The 14,427-nt window shown below is 47.9% G+C and overlaps 1 protein-coding gene across 1 annotated transcript in view; it reads right to left on the reverse strand.

Moving 5' to 3' along the window:
* Positions 1–6,856: 6,856 nt before the first annotated feature.
* Positions 6,857–14,427, reverse strand: part of HS6ST2 (heparan sulfate 6-O-sulfotransferase 2) — a 126,776-nt gene continuing 119,205 nt past the window's right edge. The window contains exon 2 of the mRNA XM_056491595.1: positions 6,857–9,690. Within this exon, the coding sequence (XP_056347570.1) occupies positions 8,988–9,690 (703 nt within the window). The 3' untranslated portion in view covers positions 6,857–8,987. The remainder of the gene's footprint in view (positions 9,691–14,427) is intronic.

Genomic DNA, 14,427 nt, shown 5'->3' on the forward strand with positions numbered 1-14,427 from the left:
GGACCTTTTCTAAGAGCATGTCACATGTGTTAAGGGTGGCTGAGATGATCAGTTTGTCTCCACTTGGGCTCTGCACTTGGTGGGCTCCCTGCACCATTCAGCTGGTGGCACAAAGTGTAACTTTATCTGGCAAAAGCATCTCTCACAGAGCAGCACCAGGCTGCATCTGGAGACAGCAGCAACTGGAGGATCCCCTGCTCCCCTCAGTGGCTTGTTCCAGCAGTTAATCACCTCTGCTCAGAAATTTGTTCATGAACCAGAAACATGAAATTAATGATTTCTTTCATCTCCTGCCTTGGCAGCCTGCTTGGGCTGCTTGTTCTACTGACAGCAATGATTCAGTAATCTGAAAAACATTGTACTTCATTTACAGTATTAACAGCTGAGTGTACAGATACAGAGATTGTATTTAGCCTCATGGAAAGACTGTTCTACAGCCTGCAGAAGGTGAAGAATTACTCACCTTTACATTTTAATTTCTAGCATTGCCTCTGCAGCCTTTGGTTTGGCTTTCACTTCTGTGCAGAAGTGACAGAAAAGCAGCCAGGTCAAAGGGGTGAGGATTTAGGGCATGGGTTGCCAGATTCAGCAAAGAAGAAGGAGGCAGGAGTATGTGGACCCCAGTGTCCCTTTGTCACAGCTCATGGTCCCTGCCTTACAAACCTACAGCCCAAGCACTGTTGTCTTATCCACCACCCAGGTGTCTTGGGAGGAAAAACTCTGCTTGTGTTCTGTGAGTTCCATCCTGCTCAGGAGCTGAGCACCACTGGGAAAAAAATGGAGAGTCTGACATTTCAGTTCTGATTTCTTCTCCCCATTTGAAATCTGACCTGCCACTCCCAGGAAATCAATGCAGCCAAACCAGATAATGCCACCCCTCTGCCCTTCCATGGGAAAGAGAGATCAGCTATGACAAAGGCAGAAGGCCACAAAAAGTGCACTGCCTTAAAGAGCCATCAGAGTAATTTTAAAATCAATGTGATGTTTGACAAAGAGCCAGCATGACTCCTTCCAGACTGGCAGTGACATCCCAAAGGGCCTGGAAGGGACTTGGAATTCTGCAGGCAGCACTTTGCACACACTGAGGCTGATGTAGCATTTTCTCAGCGAGGCCATAAAAAGAGAATTAAAAAAAAAAAAAAAAAAAAAAAAAAGCAGCATTGCAATGGTGTGACCAGCTGGTGAGGGGAAGTGGCACTGTGTGTGAGTCAGCAGCACCACAGTGACCTGCAGAGCCACCCACTCACCCTGGCACGGATGGCCAGGCAGCAGAATGTGCTCTGAAGGGCACTGGGGGAAGGCAGGACATCCTTAATTGCAATTAGTGTTCTCCCCATGATGGAACTTGAGGACATGATGGAAGGGACAGTTTGGGAAAGCTGCTGCTGCCAACTGTGCCCCCTCTGCCTGGTGTGGTGTGGCAGAGCCCCCCTGGCACATCAGATCAGCCCCAGAATTATTTTGGCAGAGCCTGGTGCATGTGAGGTCCCTGGGCAGGATCTGGCATGGCTGGACTGGGGGATCCATGAGCAATCCCAGTATGGATGTAGCTGAAACACAGCAGGGGTGCCCACAGTGTGGCAGGGCAGAGGGGCACAGGGCTGTGACAAGGACTCCCCAGGGACACTGTGTGTCCTTCTCTGTGCCCCCACTCACCTGAGCAGTCCCAGATGGGAGGTCCCAAACGTGCCTTGCTGAGGAGGGGGTTAGCCAGCTCAAGGCTCACAAATCTTTAGTGATTTCCAGAATGATGGTCACATTCCAGGCTCCTTGGCTAGGAGAGGAGCTCTCCACCATCCCTCTTGGCAATATCTGCCCATGTGTCACCTCTTGGCTCAGCTGCCTGCCAGCACTGGTGGTACCTGGCACCACCCAGGCCACCTCCAGGTGTGAATCCTCCACGTGCAGACTCAGACACTGGAGCACAGGACCTGAGGGAATCAGTTCTGTGATTCCCTCCTCATTATTCCCATACATTTGTACTGTAAAAATATATTTTTCTGTATTTTAAAAATCCAGCATATCACTACTTTTTGTTCACAATTCATTACTCCCAGGAAGCACCTGTAACTTTTATATATATAAATAAGCAATGCACCCAGACCTGATCATTGCATTCATCCATTTATCCACCCCAGCAATTAGCTCTTCTGATCTGAGGGGCTAACCATGTGATTTTATATTGAATCACAATAAACATATGCCTATTAAAAAACCCTCAAAGGATTACAACAAATGGGGCAAAGGCAGCAGCAGCAGAGGTTATCCCACATCATCACTAAACCCCCAGCACTGGGAACTGGAAGGGGATTTCCTTACACTGGCTTTCAGTCCAGCAGCAGGAGTTCCCCCAGGTGTTTTTCAGAGAACACAAAAATCCCAGTAATGACTGTAAATCTGTGGCTGGGTCTGGAAACACCTTTGGGGCACACTGGGGCACCCTGGCCACCAGACAGAGGCACCTGGGGTGGATCTGGATGTGGTGGCTTCTCCCCACCAGACCTGGACACGTGGCCAGCATTCCCAGCATCACAGAGCCCAGCTGGGATGTGCATCACAGCACCTTCCCTGCAGGGAGAATTTTGTCCCTTTGTGTGTTTACAGCCTCATAAATCTGTGAAGCTGCTGCCAGCAGCAGAAGTTCCTGCCTGGCCCAGGCTGTGAGTTGTGAGCAACCACCAGCTACAGCCAGCCTGGGGTTTTGGCAGGAGGGGTTTTGCTGAGCTGATGTTTGGGGTGTGATTGGTGCTGAGGGCTCCTGCCCAGCTGCAGTTTCTCACCCAGCCATATAACAACTTTCTACACCCCTCTCTGTCCCCAAATCCCTGCTGTGGGGCAGACTCAGGGCCAGCTCTCAGCCACAGGCAGAGCACACCTGCACAACCAAGGATGCTCCAGGAGGGCTGGGCCCCTTTCCCCTGCATCCCCTGCATCCTGTGAATCCTGTGAATCCCCTGCATCCTGTGAATCCTGTGCATCCCCTGCATTCTGTGCATCCCCTGCATCCTGTACATCCCCTGCATCCTGTGAATGCCCTGCATTCTGTGCATTCCCTGCATCCCGTGCACACCCTGCATCCCTGGCATTCTGTGCATCCTGCGAATCCCCCGCATCCCGTGCATCCTTTCCTTCCTGTGCATCCCCTGCATCCTGTGAATGCCCTGCATCCCGTGCATCCCCTTCATCCTGTGCATCCCATGCACACCCTGCATCCCCTGCATCCCACGAATCCCGTGCATCCCATGCACAGCCTGCATCCCAATCATCCCATGCACACCCTGCATCCCGTTCCCCAGCAGCATCCCCCGGGCATCCCCGCTGGGAGCCGCGGCCGGCCGGGCTCTCACCGCCCTGCAGACAGCCCCAGCCTGCGGGGACAGGGACAAGGACCGGGCGGGGCCGCTGCCCCGTCGCCCATTAGCAGGGGATTGACTTCAAAGCCTGATGCTGCTGAGGGTGCTGCAGCCATTCAGACAGCTTTATTCATTAGTAATTAGGCAGGCGTTGTCTGGCATCTAGATTAATCCCGCTTTTAATTATTTTGAAACTGTGTGAGATTTCCCAGGCATTAAAGATTATGTACGCGCTTGCTGATTCCACAGCAATTATTCTAATGTAATGATGTCTATTAATACTCTTCCCAGCTTGCCATGCCCAGAGGGGAAATTCCCAGTCTGCCCCTGCGGAGCACACATCTCCCACGAGGCATAACCCCCCTATTTACCCGCTTATGTGGCACAAAAGAACATTTTCCATGTGCTTCAGCTAATATTAATAACATTACAGAGCTGTTATCAAGTATCAAGCAATGATTGCAGAGGGGAGAGAGACCCCTTACAGCCACAGCCCACCCAAAAACCAGTATCTTATTTTTGTAGGATGTTTTGAAAGGAAAAGGCCACAGTATTTCTATCTTAAGTCAGGCTAAACCATTTACCTGAAATCAAAGGTTTAATTCAGCTTGTGGATCATTTGAGCTCATTCCAGATTGCCTTTATAATCTAAAGACAGCATTTAAAAGAAGAATGTAATTTCAAAGAGCGACATTGAAGTGTGGGCTGAGAACCTCAAAACATTGAGCTGTTCCAAAATCTCACCTTTCCTTTGGTCTAAATATCCCCTGAACTCATCCATTTCCCACTATGATTGTCATTATTCCCAAATTCTATGTGTCAGAAAATTTGCTATTCACTGGCAAAACAAGTGTTCTGCCATTGGCCACCAACTGATACTGTGGAGCTGAGACACAGTTATGAGAATGAGATCTCAGGTGAGTGCTGTGCCAGGACCCATTTGCATCCCTCTGGCCATGAATGCCCATCAGAAAATGCATATATTTGACATAAATCTCTCTAGCGTATAGAGAGGTTTATGTCCACAACTGCTTGTGCACATCCTATCAAGTGAAAACCTCATTTGCAGTCATATGAGGGCATACATAGATTAAAATACCTGAGGATACCAAAAGGCAGTGGTTGTATTGTCCTGAAAATGAACATTCAGCCCTCACTATAACTATTTTGATTGCTTTGCATATATATTGTTTCAGCATTTCATTGCTCCCCAAACAAAAAACGATATAACCTCTCCTGCCTGGTCTAATGTATCCTCACAGAGCTAAACTGCATGACAGAGCTGCTGGGTAGAGACCATGGGTAATTTGGCTGATAGATCCTCTGGAAGCTCAGAGCCAAATTCGATTTCAGGCCCAAACTCGTCAGTCCGTCTCTGGAGATGGCAGAGCAGTGATATTAGCATGATGGCAACGCTGCTCACTCTGAACTCAAGAAATGGATTAAATGAAATTACACTCTTCCCTGATGAGCCTAGTGGAACAGGGAGATTGCTTTAGGAAGCCCAGAATTGAATTTCATAGGTAAGAGTTCAGATGCTGTGCTGTTTGCTCAGGAAGGTTTGTGCAGCTGCTCCTGGTGGAGCCACAGCTGCCAGTGGGGCAGGAAGGACACGGATCCAGCTGCCTCTGGAGCCTGGAGCCCACCCTCATTCAACCACTGCTTGGTTTGGCAGTGCTCCATCCACTCTGGAGGCAGGAGATCCCACATCCCCATCCCAGCACTCCCATTCTCCACTTCTCCCCTCCCAGGCACGGCCACCCCAGCAGGGTCCAGCAAACCAAACCATCCCCAGCTCCACCCAAACGCTTTGGAGACATGGATATTTTTAGTAAGTGAAGGATTTAAATTTATCCCCTGCTTGGAAAATATTTCTTTGGCAGAAGATGTCTCTGCAGGATGACCTCTCCACCCAGAGCTGCTCTCTGTGTTTCTCTGGAATTACTGGGCCAGCCTGGCAGCTCAGGGCTGAAGCTCAAGGTTTGCATTAGTTTGACAGGTTTCCCCAATTACCTGATATTTCTGGCTCAAATTTAAGAGAGGAGACGTATCAGCCTCTCCTCTCCTCTCCTCTCCTCTCCTCTCCTCTCCTCTCCTCTCCTCTCCTCTCCTCCTGATTTCATGAGCAGAAACAGCTGAAACAGCAATTGCACTGGTATCTGTCAGGTGTTACCCATGGCTCTGATATTTTCAATAATATGTGAATTTTAAAAACTGCAAATTAGTTATTTTGTTAAATTTAGTTAATTTTTACTCAAAATTTACACCACTAGATGCAAATGTATTCCAGCACACGAAAATGGATCATTTGCCACATAAAGAGGATGCAAAGGTCATTGACAAAAATCAGCTGAGCAGTTCACATCCAACAGCCTTTACACACCAGATACCATTCAGGAAAACTTTAGTCCCAAATAAGACCCATATACAACCCTTTGCAAGGCCACACAGGTCTCACAGTTACCAAATCTTTCTCTTTAACATTAATTTTAGCACTATCTCCATCTCTTCAGCAGCCCTGTGCTCCACACCAACTGGCCCAGGTGGATGCTGCCATCCCTTTCCATCCCTGGAAACTTATGAGGCATCTTGGTGCTCCAAAGAGTTTTCTTAACACATTTCCAGGCTTTTCAAAACTCACTAGAGAGTTTGAGAACTATTTGACTCACTGCTGTAGCTCCCCAGCTTCTGAAGTTTGTCTGTCCAAACACATCCCCCACTCCTCCATCCTTCCCCCCCTGCAGTAAGAGTTTTCTCAGCTGTCAAATTACTCCCTCAAAAAGCAACCCCAATCGGTTTTATGCCAGACTTCACTGCTGGGTGCTTTTTAGCTGCAGGGAGGCATCTTGCATGACCTCTATCCCATTAGCAGCTCCTGAGCAGCTCTCTCAGCACTAACAGCCCTGTCTATAAAGCCAGCCAAATGCAGATCTGCTGGCAGATCCCTCCATTCCTGCTGTAGGGCCTTGGTGGCTCTGAGAAGCTGTGGATACCTGGGAGTGTCCAAGGCCAGGCTGGACAGGGCTTGGAGCAACCTGGGACAGTGGAATTTTTTTTTTTTGTGTCCCCAGAAGGGATACAGTGGGATGCACTGGAAGTCAGTGGCTAGGCAGCATCCTCCAGAGTCAACTCAGAGGGTGGGTATCTCATAAAGGATAAAAATAAATCATGTGCATACACACATATATGTACACACAGAGAAAGAATTCCTTCAAGCTGCAGACCACTAACAATCATCTTTAAAATCACCAGAAACCACAGCTTGTTTTTCTGAGGGCTGCTCAGAAAAGAAGTTGAAACCTCTGCAGTAACTCCTGAAGCAGACAAAAGCCCAGGGTGGCTTTGCCCTTGAAAGCTGTAGTTTAAATACAATTCAGAAAAGCTGTGACTTCAAACTCACATACTTGCTGTCAACTGCTATTTCACTCATGTTGGAATTACCATCCATTCTCAACTGCACAGCTCTCAACACATCGTCAGAAAAAGAAATAATCACATGAAAATCAGAAGTCTGTAGTTAAATTTTATTTATCAGTTCTATTGTTAAATGACACAATCAAAGTCAGTGGATTGGCCTGTAAATCTACACAATAAGACAGCGTCTATGGTGGAATCAGCAGAGTTTGATATGGTTATGACAAAACAGTATCCTTATATTCGTACATCCCCTATATACAATAAACAGTATACACAAAGAAAATGCAACTAGTCTCTGTAAACCATGCACACCACAGCATAAAAACAAGATGCACCTCCTGCAACAGGCCTCCAGCTCGCCCACAGTTAAGTCCTGTTTACAGCAGTGCCTTTCAATTTCAAGAGTGAATTATTTTCCCCCATGAAAACTAAAATACAACTGAGACATCATATTGGCAACTGCAGTTCTCATTTAAAAAAAAAATTGCTGTACATGAAGTTATTCTCTTCTTGAAGCTGCTAATGCAGGGTATTGGTTTGCTGCTGCTTTGCTCTCCCCTTGCCCTTGGCAGGGCTGCTGCCCCCAGGCTGCCACACATCAGATGTAAAACCACTCCCAGGTAATTTAGGCATGGAGCTGTAAGATGTTTTCAAAGCCTTCTGCCTCATTTTCTGCCCCCCTGCCTTCATGGTGTATAGAGTATTACAGGTGAAAGGCAACAGTGCAAGTGAGCCTTGTAAGCATCGTGTCCCTGGGCCACTGAGGGCCCTTCCCAGGTGTCTCTGCCCAGTGCCAAGCTCGGGAGCACTGCAGGACAGATGTTCTGAACTTGCTGAATGTCTGGCCCAAGCCTTGCAGAGGTTTATATATATTTTTTTTTGCATAGAGATTTATAGGAGCCCCTTGCACCACGTGCCCCGTTTGCTCTCCCTGTGGGTCTGGGGGAGGCTGGAGGGCTGCAGGTGTGGCTCTGCACCCCCAGCCCCAGCAAAGCCTGCTCAGGAGCAAGCTGCTGCCCCCCATGCACCACACCCTCTCCTCCTCCTGTGTAACTATGGCTATGGAAAAGCTGGCTTCCATCACTCTCACTCCTCATCTGTCACTGCTATGAAGGGCTCAAGAGCATAGGAAAAAAATAAAGCCCTGTTCTTATCTGGTGTAGCAAAGATTTACTGGAAGTAAATCCTAATTCAAGTGTAAATCTACTTTCATTGAGCAATTCTCTTTATAATATTGCTGGGATTAGAGAGTTTTATGACTTTTTAAAGACACTACACAAATATCGGCAATATAATTTCATCTAGTTTATACCACCAATTATTAAGGAATGATAAATTCAGCATTATGTATTCTAATGGGTAAGAAAGACTTAAAATGAGACACTGTCACAGGATTATAATTTGGAGAAGGCTTTATGAAACAAACATGAGAATGTGCTGTAACTTTTCCAGAATGGTTAAAATCATACTGCCCTGAAAAATTCTGGAAACAGTGTCTAAAACATCGGCATTGAGCTCAGAAAAGTATGTATGTCTTTTTTTTTTTTAATTTTTTTTTAATATGAGATAGACCAAGCTTAAAACTCTAAACAGCAGTAGGTAGAAAAAGTTTAAAATTTTAAATATTTATATAACTAGAGAAATTACTTCTATTCATTTTAAAAGCCAATATTATACATAAAACTAGTCGATAATTTTTCTAGACCTTTATCGTTCCCTTCACTGTCCACTCATTAACTCGGTAAATATCATAAGCAGTTGGTGCCCTTGAAAACACATTATTAAAATAAAATTAAGGTAAAATCAAAGGGAAGAGGTTTTGTTCATATACTGTATTGTGAGAGTATGCTAAATGCTCGTTATTAGGAAATGAGTTTGCTTCCCAGATAAATTCCAGCCGAGCATCATAAACATTTTCCAGCATCCCGTTTTGTACTCATAACTAATTTAAGGATCTTTTTTCTTTCACTTCTTTTAAATAAATGTCCAAGCAAACATTTCCGGTGAGCCGAGGTGGCTCCTGCATTTCATAAATAATCCAACAAACCTAAAAAGGACAATTTAATTACACGCTAGGATTAAGTGTTCCACGTACAGTACAACATTTACTGCAAAGGCAACTGCAAAGGCAACATTTTGATCTCTTTTTGCTCCGGACCCTTGAGAAGCATCCCTTGTTTGCAGGCTGGGCTGGGCTCTGCCCCTGGCAGTGTCCCACTACCGCCGCCAGCGCTCCACGTTCCCTGTGTAGTCGCTGCTGGAGCTGTTCTCGCCCTGCTCCCTCAGGTGCGCCTGCTGCGCCCGCAGGATCTTCCTCTGCTCCTGGCGCTTGCGCCGCGCCTCCTGGTGCTCCTTCTGCCGCATGTACTGGTACCGCTGCAGAAACAGGTCCTTGGCATAATCGTACAACTCCATGTCTAAAAAATTGAGGGCCTCGATGCGCTGCTGAGTCTGCCTGTCTATCTCCACGCTGGAGGCCCTTGTGCTATTGTACTGCGTGAAGGGCGAGATGAAGTTCATGTTGAAAGTCTTCTCAAAGAGATACTGAGTCTTGCGCTGGAACTCGGTCAGGCCGAAGAACGCCATCCGCTTCAGGTTCTCCTTGGCGCTGTCCAGCAGAACCTTGTTCCTCTGCTCCTCGGGCATCACCGACAGGTTGTAGCACCCCACCAGGCTGAGGTCGGAGAGCATGCGCACCTGGCGGTTGTTGGCCAGGTTGTAGGGGCAGTCCATGAACTCCTGCAGGGAACAGCCCGACCAGTCGTCCCCGGAGTAGCAGCTGGGCAGCTCCTCGGTGGTCGGGGAGCGCCCGTCGCACACGTGCAGAGACGCCTTCCAGGTGGCCCCGCGCTGCACGTGGCGCCATTCGCTCAGGTACCGCGACACCGGGTCACGCAGGATGGTGATGTAGTAGAAATTCCTGCCAGGGAGAGAAAACAGAGCGTTTAGTCCCGTGTGTCTGCAGCACAGAGAGCATTAACGCTCCAAATCAATACAAACAGGGAGATGCACTTAAGAGGCTTTCAGCAGCCCTGCTGCAGAGGCTCCTCTGTGAGCTCACCTCCACGGGGTGAAGGACGGCTGAACAAATCCCCGGGGGCAGTGAAGGGCTGTGTCTGCCTGCACACACACAGAGCTGTCTCTGTTTAACAGGTGCTGTCTCTACAGAGGCAAGGGAACCAAAAACCCCTCTCTGTGCTGGGCTGCCCATGTGGCAACAGGCTCCTGCTGGTGCTCCAGCTGATGGCCGCCCCAGACCTTGGGAGAATACTTCACATTTCTCCCAGGATGTAAGTCACAACCCAAGCAGGACACAGGTAGCTTTGGCTCTTTTAATTTCCTCGTACAACAGAGCTGCACAGACAGGTTTCCACAGCTGCCCACATTCTCTCTGAGAAAGGAATTTCCTACAGAACCTCTCCTTTCGCAGGCCAGATAAATGGGGTGTGCCCAGAAGCCCCAAACCACTTCCACCCTAACAAAGACCTTGTCAAAGCCCATGTAAATCCTGTTTTATTCTCCTGCCTTCATCTGATACAGGACTGAAATGATGAGAGAGATAAATGACTAACAAATTGAAGGATGCATTACAGCATTTTGTAAGAGAAAACATTTTCAAGGGAGGTGCTGGCTTTGGTTTGAAACAAAAGGATAGTACCACATGTGGAGGACATGCTGCCACAGGGAACCCATCAAGCCACCAGCTGGAAAAGCTGCAAGTTCAACCACAGAACTTGCCCAGAGTTCATTCTGGGTTACACATTGATATCCACCATCAAACACCACCACAACCTGAAGATGCACACAGCTCTTTGAACCTCCACTAACATGACCATGGCCTCCCCTGGATGATGCTGGAAGAACACCATCAGGATATCAGCCATCTGCTTAAGCAAATGGCATAAAAGTAGCTCAATTGTCCTGCCAGGAAATGCCACTGCTCCAGGGGGATGACACCAAGGAGTGTGTGCCCAGGAGCCCTGAGCCCCTGGGGTGTGATTGCCACGCCCTTGGTGCTGTGTGAGGAAGAGAAGGACATTAATTGCTTTCTCAAGCGACATTGTGACTTGCCACATTGAAACCAACTTCTGTTCCCCGATGTTTCCTTTGGCAGAAAAGCCACTAGATGTCAATGTTTTACAGAAAATTGTCTTTGAATGGACTAAAAAGTGAATCACAAGCACAAAAAGGTTCCAGCTGCACAGGGAAAGAAAACCTGGAGAGTCACCATTCCTCCTCCTATTTAGAGCATCCACACTCATGAATAATTAAGTAATGAGAAAGTACAATAAACATGCAAAGCCCAATAAAGCAAATGAGCCCAGTAGAGGGTCAGTGGCTGGAAACAACAGCACTCAGTGCTTGGAGCTGGGACACCACAATCAGCACCACCCCCATGCTCATGCTCACCTGGGGTGGTGCTGCTGTCACCCCCCTGCTCAGAGGGATTTGGCCACAGATCCACACAGGGAAAGGGAGCCAAAGTCCCTGCCACCATCCCAAGGAAGGTCCTTTTCCACAGAAGTGCCATTCAGTGATTTCACTGTGAGAGGTGGAGGTAAGAGGGAGCAAAAATAAAGCTCACTTTTTGTGTGAGTGGCAGCTGTTAACCCCACACTGTCCCTTGCAGAGATGGGAAGAGTTTTGCTCTGTCTTATCTCAGCAGGTCTCTGGTAGCATTGGAGAACCCAACCTGGCAAAGAGGAAGGGCTTTCCACGAGCACCACCTCAACCAGCTGCTCCAATGGGCAGGAGCTGCCCCTGACTGTGCTTGTGCCTCAGGCTCCTTTCAGCCTTGTCAGGATCTCCAGCATGGGGAAATGGAGCATCACTGGGAAAAAATCCAAGCCCCTTCTCTACTTCTGCCAGGACTCCTGAGCCTTGGATCTAGTTTATTGGACACTACACCAAGATAATGACCCAAGCATACATCATTAATCTCTACATTAACTATAGCAACTAACATACAGCAACAAACCTCTGATGACTGAGAAGGCAAAGCAAAGCCCTGCTTACCCCAGAGCCCCTGGTACAAGCTGCCCATGAACAATTCAGGCAGGCACAGGGGTGCTAGCAGCTGAAGGAGGAGGCCAACCAGACTGAATGCTCTAAGGTCATCCCAGAAATCAATAGGGAGTTAATGCAAGAAGGGAAACAAATCCTGAGCCAAGATCAATACAGTGAACATTTTATGATAGTTCAAACTCTTCAGCCACTCTCCCTTTGTGCTCTTTGGTCACAGGTGCTGACAAAGCGTCTCCCTTGGCTGCTGCTGTAAAAACAAAAGAATGAATAAAACCTCATGTGTTGGTGGAAGAGGCACAGATCACCATCAGCCTGGGCTGCCTCACCTGGGCAGGTGTGTCCACCTGTGCCTGCCAGGGAAACGCTGCAGTCCAGGGACACTGGGGGGATGAGGCTGAGTAAAGCTGCTCACTGGACTCTGCAGTGAGCATGGAGGTGTCTGGGCTTCCCCAGCACCCTGAGCTCTGCATGCCAGGCAGGGATATCCATGGGATACCTCAGGTAGGGCCTAAGCACAGCTCACTGAAACAGGCTTGCACCTGTTACTTATCCCACCTTGTTATTTCCCAGATGAATTCTGCTTTCAAGAAATGAGATGTCTTAGAGAGAGAGATGCTTTATCAGTTGCTGGGCCAATCTCAGCAATTTTATGCATTTCTCTCCGTGGACACTGCTGAAGGCTCAAGGAAGAATCCAACTCAGATTTTTCCAACTCGGGTTTTTCCCAGGCTGTTGGCTTTCTCAGCTCCAGCTCAGATCTTTCCCAGGCCGGGGACTTTTTTCAGAAATAAACAAGAAGAATGAATAACACAAATTAACACCTATTGTTGATCACAGAGCCGAGCATGTGCTACGTAATGTTCTGCAAAAAGCATGTTTTCAAAGAAGTGTTACCTTCTTAGACCAATGAGCCTTTTCTATTCTGTATTACACAAACTATCCCATATAAGTGAAGTGGCCTTTCAATAAACCACTTCTTCTTACTACCTTGAAAAAGTCGTGTGTGTGTTGCTATATTCACCATTCCTACTTGGACAGTAACATCTCTCCTTCTTAAGCCTGCCTATTAAAATTCTACCAAAAGAGGCACTGACCCTTCTGGGAACATCTGCTTTTGCCCCAAGCCTCTCCTCTGAGTTAGGGATCATGGCAGCTCTAGGAAAGCAGCTGTGCTGCTCTGCATTCATCTGGACTGAGCTTCAGAAAGTCACAAAAGCTTTAATGCATCCTCTAGTCAGAGCTGTGCCAGAGATGAATTCGGCCATCAGCACTTTGAGCACCATTCTGCTGCAACTGAGGAAGACTCAAAGCTTTGCAATTATTTTTAGCTCTGTATGTAACAGCTTGTTCTTTCTGCTGTCTTACCAAGGGAGTGCTGAGTTCCTGCCCATTACTTGAAGCGTGTACTTCAGAGCCCAAAACAACATATTTGCAGGTAGAGCTCCAACTACTGTGAATCATCCCTCCAACTTAGAGCTGCACTCAGCAGAAACATGGCTTTTCTGATGAACTTGGGTGACCATGAAGCAGAGAAGGGGAGCTCGAGGGCAACTCACAAAGTAGGTTGGCCCTGGAGGCATCAGGAGTGTGGGATATGTGACAGTGACTTGCTTCTGGTATCTCCCTGAGCACTGCTATTCCCTGAGGAATGCAGGGACTGAACAATCCCATTATGTTGAGTTTGCTCCCCATGCTGCATCTGCTTGCTTTGAAGGATAATCCTGTGGTCACACAGCCCATTCCTGACAGCCCTTTCCCCTTTGCCCCCACACAGGGGCAGAATGAGATTCCCCTTTTGCAATCTAATCAGTTTTTTAAAGAAACCTTGCATCAAACTTCTAATTGCAACTTTAAAAAAAATTAAAGTAAAAAAATATTGAAGTCCAAGTAAGGAACTGTGAAACTCCATGGGATGACAACACTGAGTAAAGCCAGAGACTTCAGAGTCTGGAGAAGCTGCCAGGGGAGGGATATGCAGGTACCCACCCCAGGGGGCTCCCTGTGTGCAGAACTAAAGGGTGAGGAGCAGGTGAGTGACTCTCATCATGCATCAAAATGGGTCAGAATCTCCCAGAGTCAGAGCACATCTCATCCCAAGCCCACTGCCCCACTGTTTAATTGCCTGTTGAGGTTGAGGGAGGCAGGAGGTCAGACAGGCAGCTGCCATGGCTTCAGCCTGGAAACCTGAGCCTGGCTTGATGGAACTATGAGGTAAGGACTGGAGAGGGGAGCTGAAAGCTGAACAGCCACTCACCATTACATCCATTAGTGGTTTAATAGGTGAGGGACTGAGTGACCTTTTCCCATTTCTGCTGAGAAATGAGGCTGTAGCAAGAAGGGCTTTGTAGGTCACCGAGGGTGAGAAGCCTCCAGCCTTTGCACAGGAGCACTGCAGCCCCAGAAACATCCTCATCTCCCCCACAGACTGTTCCCAGGGCAAAGTAACCCAGGAAAACACAGCTTCAGCACAGGGCTGAGGAAGCAGAGCTGTGATTTCCAGGAAGAATACTGGGACAGTCCCATTCACCCTACAGAAGTAAGGCTATGCTTTGCTGGCTCAAACACATCAGTTTGTATCTAGGTCAAGCTCAGCCAGATGGCAAACCTGGCTAGGATGTTTGGAGTCACAGAC

The sequence above is a fragment of the Oenanthe melanoleuca genome, chromosome 4A, assembly GCF_029582105.1.
Source record: "Oenanthe melanoleuca isolate GR-GAL-2019-014 chromosome 4A, OMel1.0, whole genome shotgun sequence".
NCBI lineage: Eukaryota > Metazoa > Chordata > Aves > Passeriformes > Muscicapidae > Oenanthe > Oenanthe melanoleuca.